The 24,512-nt window shown below is 43.9% G+C and overlaps 1 protein-coding gene across 1 annotated transcript; it reads right to left on the bottom strand.

Annotated features, from left to right (window-relative positions):
* Positions 1–542: 542 nt before the first annotated feature.
* On the bottom strand, positions 543–1,965 carry LOC121582499 (protein DEPP). The gene is made up of 2 exons (XM_041898334.1): positions 1,834–1,965; positions 543–1,336 (listed from the first exon to the last, which is right to left on the bottom strand). The coding sequence occupies exon 2, from the start codon at positions 1,333–1,335 to the stop codon at positions 841–843; it is 495 nt and encodes a 164-aa protein (XP_041754268.1). The 5' UTR covers position 1,336; positions 1,834–1,965; the 3' UTR covers positions 543–840.
* Positions 1,966–24,512: the final 22,547 nt, after the last annotated feature.

Genomic DNA, 24,512 nt, shown 5'->3' on the forward strand with positions numbered 1-24,512 from the left:
TAGCTCCATCTTCTCCCACTTCCCGCCATTGGACTTCCTCTCATCACCATATTTGGTGGTGAGAAGAAGTTCTACATTTCTAAATTTACGTCTGGCTGCACTGTCTCATTCAGCATGACTTATCAGCGGCACAGAGGACACAATCTCAGAAGTAACATTTCTATCAGACAGTGCTTGAAATAATTTCAGGTACTCATTTTGGGTGCCGGTACTGTTTATGGGCCCCGTGTAGCTCAGTTGGTAGAGCATGGCACTTGCAACGCCAGGGTTGTGGGTTCGATTCCCACGGGGGGCCAGTATGAAAAAAATAAAAATAGTGTATGCACTCTGGATAAGAGTATCTGCTAAATGACTAAAATGTCAAATGTAATTATTAGGTGTCATAACGCAAAAAATAATGTATGTGCCGATACTCAAGCAGTGGAAAATGTGAGGTGTTCTAGCACTGGTATCACATTTAGATGTATCTTGCTCTCAGTTTGGAATCTATATTGTTCCTTAAACATTAAATATGCAAACGTAAATACAGTGAATATAAGCAATAGTGTTACAAAAGTATTTTATTACAAAATAGAATATCTTAAATTAAACTCCACAGATTGTAAACATTAGTCCTGTAAGACCAGAGTCCCTGCATTATATCCAGCATAGTGTCACAATTCAGTGTAACAACATCTAGTCCAGTCCATACCAGCTCAATCCAGTCCAGCTCAGAACCCATCAGTGGGCCATTTGGGGGACAGCGCCATACATCATTTGTTACAGGCAGTTAGAGTATTCCCTGATATTTAATATTCCATGTTACAGCACCCACGGAGCTGCCGGAACATCTACCCTAAACTAGTATGTCCTCATTTGTGTCCTGCTTGGTGTGTGTGTCCTTGTCTCGGTTTGTGTGTGTGTTTGTCCATACAGCCATTCCATGGGATCTCTCCCCCCACATTCCCTCTCCTTCCCCAGCCTGCCTGACAGCTGCTCTGGGGCTTGACCTGTGGGGGTGATGGGGCTGGTGGTTCTAGTCCGGATGGCCCGGGGGGAACCACGGGGCAGCGAAGCTGAGACAGAGTGCTTCATCTGGGGCTTGGAGAACAGCCGAGGCCTGCCCATCCTCTGGAGCCTCACAGGGCCACAGCTAGGGTGCGCCACTGGTCTGGCCAGGGCCTGGATACTGGTCATATACTCCTCCAGGGACTGGGAGCACTGGGATGGAGACTGGGAGACAGACTGGGCTAGATGGGCTGGGTGGCCCGGGACCCCCAGGGTTTCAGAGTCTTCCAGGGTCTCAGTGATGGTGGGCAGGTGAGGCAGAGACAGAAGCAGCCGTCTATGCTTCATACTACAGAGGAAAGAGAGAAGAGAGACAGGAGGGTTGGAGATCTCTGTGTTGTGTTTGTAAAACGAATACTAGATTACAGGAATTATATATCAATGAGTCACGAGGACTCACGTGTGTATTTTTCCTTACTATTAACCATTACCATTCTACACAATTTATACTATATTACCCATGTATCTACTATTGAGAAGAAATATACATGTATGGATATTTCCTCTTAATCTATGTGGAAAAAACCCTATGGATTTTAGAATCTATAGGGTTTTCTATGGGATTCTAAAAAAGTGACATCCCACCTATACTACTGTGTCGATATAGTATAAAGATAATCAACGAAAATATTAAGAGCACATATAAATGATAAAAAAGGGATTAAGTTAAAACCAGCAACGTTTTCTGTCTAAACAAAATAACATTTGACCAGTGGTAACGGTACCATATCCTCAAATTGCAGACTTAGCTGAAGATATGAGCAGTGATATTGGAGATGAGCTCACCTGTGATGAAGTGCAGTTGTCAGTCTAATAGACAAAATATAGATCCCTTTGGATTGCTGCTTGCTGCAGTGACAGTAATAATCCACTCTGAGACTGAAAGAGCTGTAGCTGGTCCGCAGAGTAAGTGTGTGACCGGCCACTTGAGTGAGAGTATGAGCAGAGCGGGAGGCAGGGCCTTTTATACAGACACACTGCAGTGAGGGAGCAAGCCAATGCTGAGGAGGATAAATATTGCCACTGATCTCACATCTTTGTGTGTGTGTGTGTGTGTGTGTGTGTGTGTGTGTGTGTGTGTGTGTGTGTGTGTGTGTGTGTGTGAGTGTGTGTGTGTGTGTGTGTGTGTGTGTGTGTGAGTGTGTGTGTGTGTGTGTGTGTGTGTGTGTGTGTGTGTGTGTGTGTGTGTGTGTGTGTGTGTGTGTGTGTGTGTGTGTGTGTGTGTGTGTGTGTGGGTGGGTGGGTGTGTGGGAAACATAGGCAGGCTGGGAAGTTGACCAAGGTTCATTGGTGCAGCTGCCCTGACTGTTTACATTTCAGAAACAATTAGGCCCTGGGAGAATCATGCACTCATTCTCACACACACATTATCTCTCTCTCTCTCACGCATGCACACACACACAGACTGTACCTAACAACAAATTGAGGGTCCTTTTTCCAGCCGAGTTCTGTTTCTCGTGCCTCTTTCCATTTTAATGTTTTGATTTTAGGATTATAGGATTAAAATCACATTCTTATTCTTAACCATGACAACAGTGAGGGAAAAAAGTATTTGATCCCCTGCTGATTTTGTACGTTTGCCCACTGACAAAGAAATTATCAGTCTATAATTTTAATGGTAGGTTTATTTGAACAGTGAGAGACAGAATAACAACAAACAAATCCAGAAAAACGCATGTCAAAAATGATATAAATTGATTTGAATTTTAATGAGGGAAATAAGTATTTGACCCCCTCTCAATCAGAAAGATTTCTGGCTCCCAGGTGTCTTTTATACAGGTAACGAGCTGAGATTAGGAGCACACTCTTAAAGGGAGTGCTCCTAATCTTAGTTTGTTACCTGTATAAAAGACACCTGTCCACAGAAGCAATCAATCAATCAGATTCCAAACTCCACCATGGCCAAGACCAAAGAGCTCTCCAAGGATGTCAGGGAGAAGATTGTAGACCTACACAAGGCTGGAATGGGCTACAAGACCATCGCCAAGCAGCTTGGTGAGAAGGTGATAACAGTTGGTGCGATTATTCGCAAATGGAAGAAACACAAAAGAACTGTCAATCTCCCTCGGCCTGGGGCTCCATGCAAGATCTCAACTCGTGGAGTTGCAATGATCATGAAAACGGTGAGGAATTAGCCCAGAACTACACGGGAGGATCTTCTCAATGATCTCAAGGCAGCTGGGACCATAGTCACCAAGAAAACAATTGGTAACACACTACGCCGTGAAGGACTGAAATCCTGCAGCGCCCGCAAGGTCCCCCTGCTCAAGAAAGCACATATACAGGCCCATCTGAAGTTTGCCAATGAACATCTGAATGATTCAGAGAAGAACTGGGTGAAAGTGTTGTGGTCAGATGAGACCAAAATCGAGCTCTTTGGCATCAACTCAACTCGCCGTGTTTGGAGGAGGAGGAATGCTGCCTATGACCCCAAGAACACCATCCCCACCATCAAACATGGAGGTGGAAACATTATGCTTTGGGGGTGTTTTTCTGCTAAGTGGACAGGACAACTTCACCCCATCAAAGGGACGATGGACGGGGCCATGTACCGTCAAATCTTGGGTGAGAACCTCCTTCCCTCAGCCAGGGCATTGAAAATGGATCGTGGATGGGTATTCCAGCATGACAATGACCTAAAACACACGGCCAAGGCAACAAAGGAGTGGCTCAAGAAGAAGCACATTAAGGTCCTGGAGTGGCCTAGCCAGTCTCCAGACCTTCATCCCATAGAAAATCTGTGGAGGGAGCTGAAGGTTCGAGTTGCCAAACGTCAGCCTCAAAACCTTAATGACTTGGAGAAGATCTGCAAAGAGGAGTGGAACAAAATCCCTCCTGAGATGTGTGCAAACCTGGTGGCCAACTACAAGAAACGTCTGACCTCTGTGATTGCCAACAAGGGTTTTGCCACCAAGTACTAAGTCATGTTTTGCAGAGGGGTCAAATACTTATTTCCCTCATTAAAATGCAAATCAAATCATAACATTTTTGACATGCGTTTTTCAGGATTTTTTTGTTGTTATTCTGTCTCTCACTGTTCAAATAAACCTACCATTAAAATTATAGACTGATCATGTCTTTGTCAGTGGGCAAACGTACAAAATCAGCAGGGGATCAAATACTTCTTTCCCTCACTGTAGCTAGATTCCTTTCATTTGAACATACAGTAGATTCTGAATGCTGGGCCTATCAGAAAATTGTATTATTGTCTTTTATCTTAGATGATCACCACCTGAAGCGGCTTGTTACTCTTTCAATGCTACAGTTCAGAGAATGACATGTTTTGCCACAATGTGGTCCATGATGGCACATGGAACTCTAACTTGCTGCTATTATTCTGGGAGAACTGATATAAAGTTGACATGTGATGTATAACTGTAGATGTATAATATGAGGTTATTTTAGGCTCTAAAGTGTCAGTGTTGTTACGTCATTGTTTCTCTGCACTTTTTTCTGAGCTACTCTTATCTCTCCAAACCAAGTCCAGTCTGCTGGCACTGTTAGGATGCTCCCTCTAAACACTGATCCAAGGTGGGTTTTGCTGTCTTCCACCTAATGTTTAAGGTTAGGATAGGGGAGGGAAAGCTGATCCTAGTTGTGATAAACCTGGGCTTTATTCACTAGACACCAAACAAAATAAAATGGAGTGAAACAGGGAGGCCCACCTTAACTTGCCCAATGAGAAACGCTCATTTTCATTTTCCGTTGCAAAACATTTTGCTACGGTGTGCACTAATGAATATAACCCTAGTAAGCTCCAATATGAAGCCTTTGACCCTGTTGGGATTGATCAAACCACAATCCACCTCCACCTGACTGAATGGAATTCAAATTCCACTAAGTGTCTTATTCAAACAGTCTGGTATATGTGTATGTGTCATTAAAACGCACCAGTAAGCGAGTACGTGTCATACAGCAGCACACGGGCTGATCTGATGATTACTGCTCTCCCAGACATGACCTCAGTATTGTCCAGTAGGGTATTTCAGACACTCACAGTTTCCCCCAGATGAGAGGGTTGAACCTGCAACTGGCTGTGCCTGGCGCTGCACGTACACCTGACTCTGAGCCAGCATGGCCATTGTCCAGCAGGATATCCGCTCTGATACAGGAATAACCATGATTGTTATTACGCTGCTGACTGATGATTATTATGTGTGTGTGTGTGTGTGTGTGTGTGTGTGTGTCTGTGTGTGTGGTGTGTGGACATGATAACTATACTTGTGGGGACCAGAAGGCCCCCCCAGAACAGTAAACAAACAAACATTTTTTTTTTTTGCCGGTCCCCACAAGGAAAAATGATATTTCAAGAGGGTTTAAGGTTAGAATTAGTGTTAGGTTTTGAATTAGGGTTAGGGGTTAAAGGTTAGGTTTAGGGTGACCAATCAGACTGTAGATTCATGACGACAACAAGAGACTCCGCTATAGAGGAGTCAACAGGTAGACACACACACGTTGAGCGGTTGTGGTGACCACATCCTTCTCTTCTTGACCCTTAACCTTCCCACTTCCCAGGGTTTCTTCTATTCTTCTCATTAGAGGAAAAATGTGTGAGGGAAGTAAAATAGTGGTGTGTGTGTTATCTGTGAGTATCTACCATTTCTGCCTCCCCTTTCTCCCCTTTTTTATCTTCTCTCTCCTTTTCCCTCTCTTCTCTCTTCTCTCTCCTCTCTCCAGTCTTTCATCTCCTCTCTTCTCTTTTCACTCCCCTCTCCCACATCTTGTATCATATCTAGCCTACTAAGTTATGGGAAAGGGTTAATCTGCGATAAACTTGATGGTCGAGTCTTCAGAGACCTTTATCTAGTAATGAGGCTGAGATGTCTCAGTCAATAGTCAGTAGGAAAAGACAAGAAGACAGCCATCATTCCTCTGCTTTAAGACGTTTATACACTACAAGACATCTACCACGCATTTCATGTTCGTATGATATGATATTTGTATGTTGTTTGGGAAATCTTGGTTTAATGTGAAATGTTCTATCAACTCTGTGTATGGGTTTATTAAGATGGTCCTATGTTTGACCTGATTCAATTAAAACAATTTCATTCCATAAATGCCCAACGTTCTAGGGTGAAGTCGTTAAGTGTGAAATTCTCCAGTATCGTGTCCAGTAATGTGAATTGTAGCTCCAGTGTGAAGTTTTCCCTACAGATAGATCAAGGATCAGTTTCCCCTCCCCCAATCTTAACCGTAACCATTAGTGGGGAAATGCAAAACTGACCCAAGATAAGCATCTAGGAGCAACTTCACCCAACACCGTGACGGGTAATGTGACCATAAATCATGTAATGTGTACCCAGCCTTACTGTTTGTATTATATTATTATATAAAATTATATTACCTTGTTTGTGGAGGGTTTGAGTTACTCCCATCCAATTAACCAACTTTGAGTTTGAGAAAAGCACAAGGCCTATGTGAGTACCAATCAGTAATGTCAATCATTTGTATTTATAGGAATGAGAGAACTGAACTGACCCTGCCTTGACCAGTAAGTACACACAAATTGACAGACAGACAGACAACACACACACACACACGTAATCCTGCTCTATCAATCCTGTAACCTAGCGGATTACTCTATAATTCAATTTTTAGGATACAAACCTGCTACAGCACATGTGCAGATAAACACACAGACACCTGAACAGGGATTACGGCTTTAGAAATGCTGATGTGTAATTTCAGCTGGGAGGGGAAACACACGTGTAGAGCTCAGCTCAGGTTAGATGAGTGATCAAAAGCGTGGATTAAGGAAACTTTCTAAATACAGTGCATTCAGAAAGTATTCAGACCCCTTCAGAAAGTATTCAGACCCCTTCCCTTTTCCCACATTTTGTTACGTTACAGCCTTATTATGAAATGGATTAAATTAAATGTTTTCCTCATCAATCTACACACAAAACCCCCCTAATGACAAAGTGAAAACAGGTTTTTAGAAATGTTTGCAAATGTATAAAACAATATATAAAGAAATACCTTATTTACATAAGTATTCAGACCCTTTGCTATGAGACTCGAAATTGAGCACAGATGCATCCTGTTTCCATTAATCATCCTTGAGATGTTTCTACAGCTTGATTGGAGTCCACCTGTGGTAAATTAAATTGATTGGACATGATTTGGAAAGGCAAACACCTGTCTATATCGGGTCCCACAGTTGACAGCGCACGTCAGACAAAAACCAAGCCATGAGGTCGAAGGAATTGTCCGTGGATCTCTGAGACAGGATTGTGTCAAGGCATAGATCTGGGGAAGGGTACCAAAACATGTCTGCAGCATTGAAGTTCCCCAAGAACACAGTGGCCTCCATCATTCTTAAATGGAAGTAGTTTGAAACCACCAATACTCTTTCTAGAGCTGGCCACCGGCCAAACTCAGCATTCGGGGGAGAAGGGCCTTGGTCAGGGAGGTGACCAAGAACCCTATGGTCACTCTGACAGAGATTCAGAGTTCCTCTGTGGAGATGGGAGAATCTTCCAGAAGGACACCCATCTCTGCAGCACTTCACCAATCAGGCCTTTATGGTAGAGTGGCCAGTAGGAAGCCACTCCTCAGTAAAAGGCACATGACAGCCCACTTGGAGATTGCCAAAAGACATCTAAAGGACTCTCAGACCATGAGAAACAAGATTCTCTGGTCTGATGAAACCAAGATTGAACTCTTTGGCCTGAATGCCAAGCGTCACTTCTGGAGGAAACCTGGCACCATCCCTACGGTGAAGCATGGTGGTGGCAGCATCATGCTGTGGAGATGTTTTTCAGCAGCAGGGACTGGGAGACTAGTCAGGATCGAGGGAAAGATGAACGGAGAAAAGTACGTAGAGATCCTTGATGAAAACCTACTCCAGAGCGCTCAGGACCTCAGACTGGGGCAACGACCCTAAGCACACAGCCAAGACAATGCAACAGTGGCTTCGGGACAAGTCTCTGAATGTCCTTGAGTGGCCCAGCCAGAGCCCGGACTTGAACCCAATCAAACATCTCTGGAGAGGCCTGAAAATAGCTGTGCAGATGATCCCCATCCAACCTGACAGATCTTGAGAGGATTTGCAGAGAAGAATGGCCTCCAGTATCTATGCTGCAACTGTCTATGTGCCGGTGGGCTAGGGTCAATCTATTCCAGTTGAAGTCGGAAGTTTACATACACCTTAGCCAAATACATTTAAACTCCGTTTTTCACAATTCCTGACATTAAATCCTAGTAAAAGTTCCCTGTCTTAGGTCAGTTAGGATCACCACGTTATTTAAAAAATGTGAAATGTCAGAATAATAGTAGAGAGAATTATTTATTTCAGCTTTTTTTTATTTCTTTCATCACATTCCCAGTGCATCAGAAGTTTACATACACTCAATTAGTATTTGGTAGCATTGCCTTTAAATTGTTTAACTTGGGTCAAACGTTTCGGGTAGCCTTCCACAATCTTCCCACAATAAGTTGGGTGAATTCTGGCCCATTCCTCCTGACAGAGCTGGTATAACTGAGTCAGGTTTGTAGGCCTCCTTGCTCGCACATGCTTTTTCAGTTCTGCCCACACATTTTCTATAGGATTGAGGTCAGGGCTAAGTGATGGCCACTCCAACACCTTAACTTTGTTGTCCTTAAGCCATTTTGCCACAACTTTGGAAGAATGCTTGGGGTCATTGTCCATTTGTAAGACCCATTTGCGACCAAGCTTTAACTTCCTGACTTATGTCGTGAGATGTTGCTTCAAAATATCCACATAATTTTCCTTCCTCATGATACCATCTATTTTGTGAAGTGCACCACTCCCTCCTGCAGCAAAGCACCCCCACAGCATGATGCTGCCACTCCTGTGCTTCACAGTTGGGATGGTGTTCTTCGGCTTGCAAGCCACAACCTTTTTTCCTCCAAACATAACGATGGTCATTATGGCCAAACAGTTCTATTTTTGTTTAATCAGACCAGAGGACATTTCTCAAAAAAGTACGATCTTTGTCCCCATGTGCAGTTGCAAACCATAGTCTGGCTTTTTTTATGGCGGTTTTGGAGCAGTGGCTTCTTCCTTATTGAGCGGCCTTTCAGGTTATGTCGATATAGAACTCATTTTACTGTGGATATACAGTGGGGAGAACAAGTATTTGATACACTAACGATTTTGCAGGTTTTCCTACTTACAAAGCATGTAGAGGTCTGTAATTTTTATCATAGGTACACTTCAACTGTGAGAGACGGAATCTAAAATCTAAGAAAATCTAAAATCCAGAAAATCACATTGTATGATTTTTAAGTAATTAATTTGCATTTTATTGCATGACATACAGTGGGGAAAAAAGTATTTAGTCAGCCACCAATTGTGCAAGTTCTCCCACTTAAAAAGATGAGAGAGGCCTGTAATTTTCATCATAGGTACACGTCAACTATGACAGACAAATTGAGGAAAAAAAGTCAAGAAAATCACATTGTAGGATTTTTAATGAATTTATTTGCAAATTAAGGTGGAAAATAAGTATTTGGTCACCTACAAACAAGCAAGATTTCTGGCTCTCACAGACCTGTAACTTCTTCTTTAAGAGGCTCCTCTGTCCTCCACTCGTTACCTGTATTAATGGCACCTGTTTGAACTTGTTATCAGTATAAAAGACACCTGTCCACAACCTCAAACAGTCACACTCCAAACTCCACTATGGCCAAGACCAAAGAGCTGTCAAAGGACACCAGAAACAAAATTGTAGACCTGCACCAGGCTGGGAAGACTGAATCTGCAATAGGTAAGCAGCTTGGTTTGAAGAAATCAACTGTGGGAGCAATTATTAGGAAATGGAAGACATACAAGACCACTGATAATCTCCCTCGATCTGGGGCGCCACGCAAGATCTCACCATGTGGGGTCAAAATGATCACAAGAACGGTGAGCAAAAATCACAGTCTGTGACTGTTTGAGGTTGTGGACAGGTGTGTTGATGTTGAGATGTGTCTGTTACTTGAACTCTGTGAAGCATTTATTTGGGCTGCAATTTCTGAGGCTGGTAACTCTAATGAACTTATCCTCTGCAGCAGAGGTAACTCTGGTTGAGACAATGCCAGGAGTGTGCAAAGCTGTCATCAAGGCAAACAAAGGGTGGCTATTTGAAGAATAACATATATTTTGATTTGTTTAACACTTTTTTGGTTTCTACATAATTCCATAAGTGTTATTTCATAGTTTTGATGTCTTCACTATTATTCTGCAATGTAGAAAATAGTAAAAAATAAAGAAAAACCCTTGAATGAGTAGGTGTTCTAAAACTTTTGACCGGCAGGACCGATTGATAGGCTGGTGGGCATTCACAGGGCCCTCAACCGGAGTGGAACCACAGGGTACGGGAAAACAGGTCCCCCAGGTAATTTTCATACTCGACCATGTGATGATGGGATTGTGACGTTGGAGCCACGGGAGGCCGAGGATTACCTTGTGTTCAGGTGCGGAGGTGATGAAGAAAGGAAGGCTTTCCTGGTGCATGGGTTCCACAGTGTCATGACTCTCCTTGGTGAAGATCAAAGGTGCCAGATCAGCTTGGCAAATGGCTGACAGATAGCCAGAACCCACAGGAGAGGAGAAGGGGGAGTTGGGCCAGTTTTATGACTCAGGAGCAAAGGGAATCTCTCCCTTTGCTCCTCAGTATTGGGAAATAACTATCCCTTTGTTACCAAAGGTTTTGCCGCCCAAAAACTTGAACATCCAACACTGAACACTGGGACAATATATTTCAACATCCGAATGTTGGGAATGATGAGAAGACCACTTCCAGAACTAAGTTACAGAAGTTAACAGACAACTAAGAAGAGGGACATTGTGACCTCTTGTGGACAATCTGAGCCTTACATCTGAGAACGAAGGAGAAGGCCCATCTGAAGGAGAAGGCCCAATCGAACCCTTTCCACAAAGGTCTGGGTCCAACAGAGATGCACGATGAAGACCTTCAACACGTAAATACATGCATTACTTCTTACCCAAAAGGGCTGGCAGTTCGGGGCAAGGTATTAGGATTACTGTGAGAGTAGTTCCCAAATGTATCCAAGTGTTGCTTCTCTTCCTCTCTCTTTCTTTAACTCTCCATCTTTTGTAACAAGTGTCATATTGTGTTAGTCCGCTAGGGACCTGTCGTCATCGTATTACGTTTCTAATCAATAACCTATACCGTGTGTGTGTGTATCCTGTGTTACATTTAGTTTGGTAGTAAATAAATAATCAAATCAATTTGTGTGGTACAGAATGATCAGTAAGACTTGGGTTTGTACAGATTCAAGAGGTCTGCGATGTTCAGAATGAGACTGATATGAGGTAAATGAATAATAAGTGACTGTTATCGATATCTACATATTATTTAGTTTATTTTCGGAGATGGTAACTTGTTAAACAACTTCTCCCGTGGTGCCCCAAATTCCTAATGAGTTAATTGTTAAATTATTAATTTATTCTAGTAACAATTAAACATAGTAGGTAATTATTAGATAAATAACAGTCATAACATTATGGGGTGAAAATGGGGTACACACGCCTATCCTGGGAGACGGAAGGTCACGGGCCGCACCTCTGCTCTAGTGGACCCCGGGTTAGGGCGCACAGGACACCACAGAAACTGGAGCCCCTCCTGGCCGCAATAGGGACAGAGCCCCAGCTGTCTTCGGCGACACCGCTCTGCCGCGGAGAGGTGTGTGGCCCCTACCTCCATGGGTTCAGGCTCTGCCTCAGGACAGCCAAAGGAGGGAGGCAAGAGCCATGAACCCCTCATATGACCCCAGCTCCTCCTCTCCACTCTCCCAGATGGCCGTAGCCCACTCCAACGCCTGTCCAGTCAGCATGGAAATGACCGTGGCAACCTTGGACCTCTCAGTGGTGGGGGCTCCCGTTTGATATGCAAAATAGAGGGAGCACTGGAGTAGGAAGCCACGGCATTTCGATGGTGTGCCGTCATATTTCTCAGGAAGGGATAGTCGGACATCGCTGACCTAGGCGGACGGCTGGGTAGGCTGGGGGGCTGGCTCATTGTGACGGCCCGTGGTAGGAGGCCCGCTGATAGGGGAATGGAGAACCTCGCTGGTGGTGGCGAGGCGGTGGCGAACGCGGAGGACCTCCTCCATGGCCGTATCGAGTTTCGCCAGCTGGTCGTGGTGTTGATGGAGGAGATGACCTTGTTCGTTAACCATCTGGAATAGGGTTGAATCTTCTGCTGCTTCCATATTGTCAAGGTATTATTTGCCAGTTTTAGATTTTAGTTGTACAGAATGTTCATATTATTATCACATATAACCGCTAAGCACATCTAGACATCAGATTGACAATGTAACGTATGAGCAGGAGTCAGTAAACAGGTGCAGAAGGTGATTTTAATAAAGAACCGAGGCAGATGAAACAAACATGAAGAGCGTACATAACGTGAGAGAAAACAATAACACGTAGTGACTGAAGACGACTGAGGGCTAAATAAAGGGGTAGTAATCAAGGAGAAAATGATGAGCAGGTGTGCGCAGTGATGGTTGCCAGGTGTGCGCAATGATGGTTGCCAGGACCGGTGAATAGTAGACCGGCGACGTCGAGCGCCCAGAGGGAGGGAGCAGGAGTAGGAGTGACAGGCAGTTACAAACCTCGATTTCGACTTCAACTCCGACTCAGCTGTTCCCTTGTTCATACCAGACCCCATTCCTTTGTTTCATGGGCTACCAAAACACTGCAGGTGAAGATGTGGGAGACGTGCCAGCATCCTGGTGAGATTGAGACGAAGATAATATCAACCGGCACTAGGGCTGTTGCAATGACCGTATTACCGCCACACCGGCAGTCACGAGTCATGAAGGCAGTCAAATTCCACGTGACCATTTAGTCACGGTAATTAGGCTTCTCCAAGCTCTGATGCTGCTGCTGGTCATTAGTAGCCTACCAAACTTGCTAACTGCCTGGTACTAAGCACTCTATTTTCCCTCTAATCACTCTGACATCAATGCAAATGTAATCGAAAATCTAATCAAACACTTCATGAGAGCCCATGAGCTCATGTTGCGCAACATTTCTATAGGCTATGTAATTGTGGGAGAAAACAGAGTGATGGCCGCTAATAAAAAGAGGAGGATCCCATCAGCTTTCTATAGGCTAGGCCTACTATATTTATTTCTCTACTTTCCTTATATTAAGCACATTGCTTATATTTACAACAGGAGTATAGCCTACCTGGCTGGCACGAAAATCTACCACGGGGAAAAGCGTCCTCCATTCGCTATTTAAGTACATAGATGACATGTATTGTTTCCCGCTGCCCCTGTTTCGAGACAGGTGCATGATAATGGTCCATTCTAAATCAAAACAAATGTCACACATATATTATTTAGTATATGTAAAGACAAGATTAAATCAAGAATAGTCTGATGAGTGACAATATTAGCCTATCACTTGTGAATTATATATTGTGAATGATGCCCAGCATAAGAAACAATGGCTTTTTTTGGTCTCTTTTTCAAATCATAGTCGCACACTTCATGTAGCCTAGCCCATAGGCCTATATGTTTTAGTAAGGTTTGTATCACAACTAAAGTGGCCAAATAACTTCTTAAAATTAAGCACATTAATCCGCTTTACAAGGGGTGTAGAGCCTAACTGGCATATATAAGCAGCGCATGGGTTTCAAGTTTGGGGAAGATAATTTTCACCATAAAAATGCACCTTTATAATAAAAGCATTACATGCATAATTGCATTTGCAGTCACTTGTGATAATGGTGTTTTCCGCTAATAGAACATTCGCACTTATAGCCTACTACCATATGCACATTGCTGAGCTTATAATTTGAAGAAATAGCCTAATACTTTATCAACATTTTAAGCTAAACGTTCTGATCTGTTGCGTCAGCGACATTGCGTAAAAAAGGTTTTTCGATGTTAGTGGTTGTATTACTTGGGGATCTATCGCATCCCACAGCTGTCCCAGACTATGTTTGGAATATTTAATTCTCGCACAGAATAGAATAGGTCGACTTTTGTACTATGGGGACCTAACATAAGGACAACTCAGAGTATGCTATTATTTTCTTTTGAAATAGACTACATTTTCTTCATATCATGCTTCTTTAGACCTGTCTAAAATAAATAATGGATTTATTGTGAAGGTGTAGGCTATATTACATGGATTTATTAGACTTTTTTAAATGGTTTGTAGGCTATGTGTGGAAGCCAGGAGATGCTAAATGTGTTTGTTAATTAACGGTCAATTACCATGAGACCGACAGTTATTTGCTTGACAATCACTGGCTGACGAAATTTCGTGACCGCCACAGCCCTGACTGGCAATCCCTTCCATTCTATTGGCAAGTGTCCAGTCACTCGAGAATAAGATGGATGAGCTTCGTTCGAGAGTCTCCTATCACAGAGACTTGAAAAGCTGGAATATTATATGACTGGCAGGACTCAGTGTTTTCTCCATGCAGCGGCACGATCGGACGAAAGCAGCCTTGGGCAAGTCCAAAGGGGGAGGGGTGTGTCTCTTCATAAACAACAACTGGTGTGCTGCTTCCAGTGTGAAGAAAATCTCAACTTTTTCTGACCAGATATAGAGTACCTCATGGTAAGCTGCAGAGCCTTTTATCTACCAAGAGAGTTCTCAGTAATGATCATGGCTGTATACATCCCTCCACTAGCCATCACCAATTTGGCACTCAACGAAATGTACGGGGTCATAAACAAGAAGAGACTTTAACTCGGGGTTACAAGAAAGCCTGCTACGACCTCCGACAAGACATCAAACATGCAAAAGCACAATATAGGAGAAAGGATTACAAAGGGAAACCCAGCCGTGAGATGCTCAGTGATGCAGAACTCCCAAACGAGCTAAATGCCTTTTATGCTCGCTTCGAGGAAGACAACACTGAGTCTTGCATTAAAGCCTCTGTTATTCCGGATGACTGTATGATCTCCCTCTCCGTGGCCGATGTATGTAAAACTTTTAAACAGGTTAACACTTGCAAGGCCGCCAGCCAGACAGCAGACCAGCTGGCAAGTATCTTCACGGACAAGCTGACCACAATTGTCCCTGTTCCCAAGAACTCCAAGGTAACCTGCCTAAATGACTATTGCCCTGCAGCTCACATCTGTAATTATGAAGTGCTTTGAAAGGCTGGTCATGACACACATCAACACCATCATCCCAGACACCCTGGAGCCACTCCGATTCTCATACCGCCCCAACAGATCCACAGATGAAGCAATCTCAATTGCTTTTCACACTGTCCTCTTCCAACAGGGAAAATAACTATGTGAGAATGCTGTTCATAGACTACAGCTCAGCAGTCAACACCATACACCATACCTCAAGGGTGTGTGCTTAGTCCCCTCCTGGACTCCCTGTTCACCCACGACTGCATGGCCACGCACAACTCCAACACTATCATCAAGTTCAAGACTGGTCATTCAACTGAGACTGCTCTTCTCTGTGTCACGGAGGCTCTCCGCACTGCTAAAGCTAACTCTCTCTCCTCTGCTCTTGTCCTTCTAGACCTGTCTGCTGCCTTTGATACTGTGAACCATCAGATCCTCCTCTCCACCCTCTCCGAGCTGGGCATCTCCGGCGCGGCTCACTCTTGGATTGCGTCCTACCTGACTGGTCGCTCCTACCAAGTGGCGTGGCAAGAATCTGTCTCCGCACCACGTGCTCTCACCACTGGTGTCCCCCAGGGCTCAGTTCTAGGCCCTCTCCTATTCTCGCTATACACCAAGTCACTTGGCTCTGTCATATCCTCACATGGCCTCTCCTATCATTGCTACGCAGACGACACACAACTAATCTTCTCCTTTCCCCCTTCTGATAACCAGGTGGCGAATCGCATCTCTGCATGTCTGGCAGATATATCAGTGTGGATGACGGATCACCACCTCAAGCTGAACCTCGGCAAGACGGAGCTGCTCTTCCTCCCGGGGAAGGACTGCCCATTCCATGATCTCGCCATCATGGTTGACAACTCCGTTGTGTCCTCCTCCCAGAGTGCGAAGAGCCTTGGCGTGACCCTGGACAACACCCTGTCGTTCTCCGCTAACATCAAGGCGGTGACCCGATCCTGTAGGTTCATGCTCTACAACATTCGAAGAGTACGACTCTGCCTTACACAGGAAGCGGCACAGGTCCTAATCCAGGCACTTGTCATCTCCCGTCTGGATTACTGCAACTCGCTGTTGGCTGGGCTCCCTGCCTGTGCCATTAAACCCCTACAACTCATCCAGAATGCCGCAGCCAGTCTGGTGTTCAACCTTCCTAAGTTCTCTCACATCACCCCGCTCCTCCGCACACTCCACTGGCTTCCAGTTGAAGCTTGCATCTGCTACAAGACCATGGTGCTTGCCTACGGAGCTGTGAGGGGAATGGCGCCTCCGTACCTTCAGGCTCTGATCAGTCCCTACACCCAAACGAGGGCATTGCGTTCATCCACCTCTGGCCTGCTGGCCCCCCTACCTCTGCGGAAGCACAGTTCCCGCTCAGCCCAGTCAAAACTGTTCGCTGCTCTGGCACCCCAATGGTGGAACAAGCTCCCTCACGACGCCAGGACAGCGGAGTCACTCACCACCTTCCGGAGACACTTGAAACCCCACCTCTTTAAGGATTACCTGGGATAGGATAAAGTAATCCTTCTCCCCCCCCCCTTACCCCACCCCAAAGAAAGAAAGAAAAAACATATTGTAAAGTGGTTATCCCACTGGCTATAAGGTGAATGCACCAATTTGTAAGTCGCTCTGGATAAGAGTGTCTGCTAAATGACGTAAATGTAAATGTAAATGTAAAGTTTGCTGACAACACACCGGTGTAGGCCTGATCACCGATGGCGATGAGACAGCCTACAGGAAGGAGGTCAGACACTTGACAGTGTGCTGCCATGAAAACAACTTCTCCCTCAACGTCGGTAAGACCAAGGACCTGATTGTGGACTACAGGAGAAAGAGGGGAGAGTACGTCGATGTGGCTGTAGTGGAGCGGGTCGAGAGCTTCAAGTTCCTTGGCGTCCACATCACTAAGAACTTAACATGGTCCACATGACAGCGCCTCTTCCCCCTCTAGAGGCTGAAAAAATTTGGCATGGGCCCTCGGATCCTCAAAAAGTTATTTAGCTGCCCCATTGAGAGCATCTTTGTTGGCTGCATCACTGCTTGGTATGGCAAAGGCACCACCCTCGACCGCAAAGCTCTACAGACTGTGGTGCAGACAGCCCAACTCGGACCAACAGGCTCCGAGACAGTTTCTACCCCCAAGCCATAAGACTGCTAAATAGCTATAAGACTGCTAAATAGTTAATTAATGGTTACCCTGGCTATCTGCACTGACCCTATCTTGCACTGACTCTATGCACACTCAGTATACACACTCACACACACACACACTACACTTCACTGACATTCACACAAAACCCACACACATTCACATAAACTAGATACGCAGATTACACACAAATGCAAACCGACAACACAAACACACATATACACACACATGCATACCGACACAACACAAACATACATACACACTTTTACACTCATCATTTACTGCTGCTACTCTGTTCTTTATTATACTCTTAGTATCTATCCTGATGCCTAGTCACTACCCTGCCTTCATATACATATCTACCTCAAATACCTCATACCCCTGCACAACCATTGTATTCGGCGCATGTGACAAATAAAAATTGATTTGATTCAAATATATAATTTTCATATGTTTAAGAGCTAAAGAGCTGTGGATTTTTCTCCATCCTCCCCTAATTCAGAATATAACATTTGCATAGTCATGGCACGCTATTTAAGAGCTATTGAAGATTGAAATCCAAAAGTGCTGAGGAGGATTTCAGTCTTTAATTAAGCCCTTTTGTGGGGAAAAACTAATTCTGATTGGCTGGTCCTGGCTCCCCAGTGGGTGGGCCTGGCTGCCAAGTGGGTGGACCTACAATGTAAAAAATAGTAAAAATAAAGAAACACCCTGGAATGAGTAGGTGTGTCCAAACTTTTGACCGGTACTATATATATATATATATACATATATATATATATTTGGGAAAAATGAATGGAACCATTTCCCTGTTTGACCGCTAGGTTTTATGGGTATTATGACACCTCCACTGTGGGGCTCTATTGGATGTGTAACTGGCAACTGCGTTTAGACCAATGATTTATATATACACACACTAGATGACTGATTGGGTGCGCTGTGTTGAAGCAACCGTGCCTCCATCTTGGCACTTCCCCACCGTTGTAAAAAATATTTTGGAAGCTATAGAAATGCATTTATTAATGTTTACATTCGTTTTTGCCACATTTAATCTAATACAGACACCTTTATGCATACTTTTAAATTATATTATGTGAGCTAAACATACACATACACATTTCTAAACATACACATTTCAAAATGTTTCCTTAAAGTATAATTTGGAGATTACTAATGTTACTGTCCCCACTACAACAACAACAACAATTTATGCACACATGACTGTAAGTCGCTTTGGATAAAAGCGTCTGCTAAATGGCATATTATTAATATTATTAAAAATACTTAAATACCTTTAATTTTGTCCTTGAAACATTTAATTTAAATACTGTAGAATTCCATTAATTCCTGCTCCAACTGAGGAGTGCCAATATGGCCGACCGGTGGCTTCAAAGCCTGTCAATGGCCAATACATAGCATCAGCAATCCAGGGTTTATATACATCATTGGTTTAGACAGGCAGCCCAATTCTGATATTTTTTCCACTACTTGGTCTTTTGACCAATCACATCAGATCTTTTCACGTCAGATCTTTTTCAGAGCTGATCCGATTGGTCAAAAGACCAATTTAATTGAAAAAAAAGCCTGTCTAAACATGGCCTAACAGGATAATAGTATTCCGGTATTGCAGAAACAGTACCATCTAGTGGTCAGTACCTGGTAACATCAGGTTGTGTGATGGGACATGAACCTAATAACTTCAATAACTAATTTCTATGAACAGGGGGGAAAAAACATCACCAAATTCACTGAGAATGCATTACATATGTTGAATAAAAAAATTATCTGAACCACAGCTTTATACTACTTGTCAAACATAGAGAACTGATACTATATACTGGCCATTGGGGTGGGCTTGATGGTTGGCTTTTGACCATTTATTTGGATTCCTCACGTCTTAATCTGATAATGGTAGCAGATAAAGGACCCTATCAGTATTTATGTAGTTGGTGCTGTATGTTAACTAATATACATCGGTTCTTACTTAAATAACTTGTTCGTTTACAATTGTACCGCTAACATAAGCTAGCTTGGACAAGAGGTCCATCTTTTGTTGCTTTTTGTTGTTTATTTTTTTATTTGCTGCTACTAATATTTTTTTTGTTTCCATAGTGAGCTTAAATGAACACAATCAAAACATTGTTTATTTTTAGTGCTCATGCTGGCAAACGAAATAGAAAGAGATAATATACTTCCCTAAACACTAAAATGTTGATCAAAAAGGAGATGAGTAAAAATGCAATTGCTAGCTCGATCCGGTTACGGTCCTTTCTTTAAGCCGACTGACAAACCCACGATTTCTTCGACCTAGCCACGAGTATACAAACTAAAGGGGAGTTAGCTACTTTGAAACGGTGGTGATATGTGAATGCTTCCATATAGCCATTACCCAGCGTAAAGCATAGCACAGACAATTTTCAACCAACCTTTACTTCGCGATAATTCCTCAATTCCAAACTTGGAAGACAATGTCTAAATTTAAACGCAACCCCTGCAACTAAACATTGGAGTTTAGAAGACCTGTGTTGTCTTCCAAGTCAGGAATTTAGGAAGCATCCCCAAGTAAAGGTTGGTCGAAGATTATTTGCTATGCGTTATACTACCTACTGTGTAACATCTGTACGGAAGCATTCACATATGTCAACCGTTTCAAAGTGTAGGGTGAGCATGGCTTTGTATTTCCCCACCGTGTGACGCTGACCGCGGGCGTCATGGGATTGTTTCCCAAGTTAGAGCTGGGGTGTAATCATTAGTTAAAACAGTTGCAAAACGGAACGTTTGGACAAATTCTACATTTCTATTGGATAAATTCAGGTAGGTCCCTCCCCATTCCGTTTAAGAAACGGTTTGCAACAGAATCAGCTTAATGAATACGCCCCTGGGGTGTACTCATTACATAAACCATTTAACAACCAAACAGCGCAAAGGAACGAAAAGGGGAGGAAGCTACATGAATTTGTCCAATAGAAACTCTCGTTTGAGTTTTCCATTTGGAGTAAATGAAACATTTTGCAACAGAATCGGCGTAATGATTAAACCCGTCTTGGACAAAACCTCAAACCCAACTTTTAGAACAACATTACAATAGTAAGGTGACCAAGAACCCGAGGGTCACTCTGAAAGAGCTCCAGAGTTCCGAAATGCCACTTACATCAGTGCATTCATAACAACCTAACCATTATGAAACTTCTATTTGCTCAAATAAGCCTTGTGTAGCAAATTAGCAATAACAACAATTTGTTGACCAAATTTGACCTCCATACAAAAAATTCCTCACTTCGTTGTCTTATTTTCGTGGCCAGATTCTGGGCGAAGAAAACCATCTCGCTTCGCCTCTTCCTCTCTGGTGAAGGGTATATCAGCTTAAAGGGGAATGGAAACAATTTATGAAGTAAATCTAAGCAAAGAGATGTATTCAATTCACTAATACTAAACATGTGCATTTAACATAAAAACATCTCATATATTTAGTATTTTGATCATCGACAAGGTTTATTTGAGCTATGGTCAGCTGCATTTAAAATTTCCATAGTAATGACTGACGCCAGTGTGTCACTGGCAGGAATCAGCAAATTGTCTGTGGTATTGAGTTTTCGTGCGGAGAGTGAATTGAAGAGAGTGAGGTTAGGTGCGGACAACGAAGACGGCAACAACAAGTAGTAATTCAAACATGAACTGTATAGCACCAGGCTGTAGGAATTGGCTCTCAAATAATTGCGTCTGAAGTGTTTTGTGTAACACCCCCAAACAACTAACGTTAGCAAGTAATTCAACTGCAACTAAAATTGCAACACAGTTTCTCTGTTTAGCCCTGTTATTAGGTAGTTACTGTAGCTAGCTTCCACTTCAGATAGCCAAGTACTGTAATACATTTTGTTGACTGTTTTGTTTTTGGAATGTTTTGTTAGCTCCACCTTATTTTGCTAGACTGAAGTTGACATAGCTAATGTTTGCTGAAAAATAAATGTCCCTGTATTTGCTGTGTGTGTGTGTGTGTTGACATAGCATACAAGACAGGTAGCTTGTTAACGCCAAATGATATATTTGGTTTCAGTTATCTTAACAAAACTTTTGTTTTCAGGATGACATCTTTATGCCTTAATTGTTTTCTACCAACAGGAAAGAATGGTTAGTACAGCATGCCAAACTGACCCCTGGGTGCCAGAGTGTTCCTATGCTGCGGTGGAGAAGAGGTCCACCAGGACAATCATTAAAGAGCTCGAGGCCCAGCTAGATTGTGCTCACAACCATCAGTATACAACCGAGTCCTGCCCCTATATGCCACAGATGGAGCTGACGGAGAGTGAGATCAATGATGACCATAACTGGCTGTATGAACCTGAGAACTCAGAATCACAATCATCACAGTGCGAGCCAAGATATACTATCGAAGAGTGTGTGCAAGATCCGAAATACATAGTCTTTGATAGCAAGCTGAAGGAGTTGTTCAATGTCTGCCATGAGCCAGGATGTCGAGCAGGTGTCATCAGTTCATCCCTGAAAATAAATGGTTTTGCCATCACCATGGAGACAGAGTGTATTGTGGGCCAAAGGATGAAGTTGGAGTCCCAGACCAGAGTGGGAAAGTTGTTTGCAGGGAATGTTTGTGCCATCAGCAGTCTACCTTACTGGCGGCTCCCACTCCACTTTTGTGGAAACATGTCACCCCCTCAGCCTGGTGTCCATGTCGCCGCGACAGTTCGCAAACCAAAAGTGCATCTACATTGTGCCAGAGGTTAACTACATGTGGACCCAGCACACAGAGGCCATTCTGGCTACAATTGGTGACAGTCCACTAATCGATTGCCATTGTGCCTCCTTTGGCACTTACACCATCCTGGACTCTGCTTCCCACCTGATCCTCGCCCAGGAGACTGTGCATGTGACTGAAGTGAAGAACAGCTACTGGTTGGAGACGGAGGGATTAGAGAGATGCCTGCAACACATTGAGGTAAGCTATAGCCTAACCTATATTTTGTAGCTAGCCTAAGGGTTGTAAGTGTGTATTTGGTGGATGTATGAAGAGGATGTAGGTACCTTTAGGATAATAATAATAAAATCATTATTACTAACAGGCCCATGGATGCAGTATTGAAACCCTGGCCACTGACAGGCATCCAAGTGTGAGGGTGCACTTGAGGGACTCACATGCTGATATCTGGCATGAGTATGACCTGTGGCACATTGCCAAAGGTGTGAGGAAACAGCTGGTGGCCATCGGGAAGCCAGAAGTACTGTCATATATTTTATAGTAAAATTAGAACTATATGATTATGATGATTCAAGTCAGTGACTCAGGGTTCTCATTTATTCCCTGTGTCTCTGGTTCTGCCATGGGTGGGGGCATTAACGCACCACTTGTGGTGCTGTGCCACCACTGCTGGTGGGAGTGTCCAGGTGCAAAAAAAAAAAAGAAGTGGATTACCGCAGTTCACCACATCACAAATGAACACCAGTGGGTCACTGGAGACACACTCGACTGCAGTGAGCACCCCCCCCTACACACCTGAAGAAGAGAGAACACGACCCTGGATGAACACATCGTCGGCAGCTTTCGAGGCAGTGAGGAAAATCATCCTCAACCCGAGATTGTTGAAGGATCTCGAGAAGGTTAAAAAAATGTATAAACTATTTCTGTACATATATTGCAACATTTTGAGTAAATTAATATTCAAAACGTTGTTTATGTTTTTTTGTGCATTCCTTTGTGAATAACTACAACCAATTGATTTAATAAAATCAGTAACAGTATAATTGTAGTAGCCTACTTATTCATCTCTAGTTACATAAATTAGATATTTTCTCTTGTAGGTGACGAAGTGTGTTCAGACAGGTGAACTCGAGAGTGTACATGCCCTGTACACTAAATACGTGCCCAAGAGGAACAGGGTCGGCCAGCAGGGGATGGTCGCAGGACTCCAAGTGGCTGCCTTCGACCACAATTATTCGGTGGACAGACAGAAGGCTATAACATAGGAGGGAGTGCTCCGTTTCTCCAAGGCTGCCAGGGTGTTTGTGGTGAAACCCATCAAGGAGAAGAAATGGTGTTTCCGGTCTGAGCTCCTACACAGCATTCTTGACTGCTGTGCCAATGGTAAGTGTATTATACACTGCTCAAAAAAATAAAGGGAACACTAAAATAACACATCCTAGATCTGAATGAATGAAATAATCTTATTAAATACTATTTTCTTTACATAGTTGAATGTGCTGACAACAAAATCACACAAAAATGTTCAATGGAAATCAAATTTATCAACCCATGGAGGTCTGGATTTGGAGTCACCCTCAAAATTAAAGTGGAAAACCACACTATAGGCTGATCCAACTTTGATGTAATGTCCTTAAAACAAGTCAAAATGAGGCTCAGTAGTGTGTGTGGCCTCCACGTGCCTGTATGACCTCCCTACAACGCCTGGGCATGCTCCTGATGAGGTGGCAGATGGTCTCCTGAGGGATCTCCTCCCAGACCTGGACTAAAGCATCCGCCAACTCCTGGACAGTCTGTGGTGCAACGTGGCGTTGGTGGATGGAGCGAGACATGATGTCCCAGATGTGCTCAATTGGATTCAGGTCTGGGGAACAGGTGGGCCAGTCCATAGCATCAATGCCTTCCTCTTGCAGGAACTGCTGACACACTCCAGCCACATGAGGTCTAGCATTGTCTTGCATTAGGAGGAACACAGGGCCAACCGCACCAGCATATGGTCTCACAAGGGGTCTGAGGATCTCATCTCGGTACCTAATGGCAGTCAGGCTACCTCTGGCGAGCACATGGAGGGCTGTGCGGCCCCCCAAAGAAATGTCACCCCACACCATGACTGACCCACCGCCAAACCAGTCATGCTGGAGGATGTTGCAGGCAGCAGAACGTTCTCCACGGCGTCTCCAGACTCTGTCACATGTGCTCAGTGTGAACCTGCTTTCATCTGTGAAGAGCACAGGGCGCCAGTGGCGAATTTGCCAATCTTGGTGTTCTCTGGCAAATGCCAAACGTCCTGCACGGTGTTGGGCTGTAAGCACAACCCCCACCTGTGGACGTCGGGCCCTCATACCACCCTCATGGAGTCTGTTTCTGACCGTTTGAGCAGACACATGCACATTTGTGGCCTGCTGGAGGTCATTTTGCAGGGCTATGGCAGTGCTCCTCCTGCTCCTCCTTGCACAAAGGTGGAGGTAGCAGTCCTGCTGCTGGGTTGTTGCCCTCTACGGCCTCCTCCACGTCTCCTGATGT

Source organism: Coregonus clupeaformis, chromosome 1 (genome assembly GCF_020615455.1).
Source record: "Coregonus clupeaformis isolate EN_2021a chromosome 1, ASM2061545v1, whole genome shotgun sequence".
Taxonomy (NCBI): domain Eukaryota; kingdom Metazoa; phylum Chordata; class Actinopteri; order Salmoniformes; family Salmonidae; genus Coregonus; species Coregonus clupeaformis.

Bases quoted from the DNA above. Each gene is read 5' to 3' on its own strand.
- LOC121582499 (XM_041898334.1), bottom strand. From the start codon at position 1,335: ATGAAGCATAGACGGCTGCTTCTGTCTCTGCCTCACCTGCCCACCATC.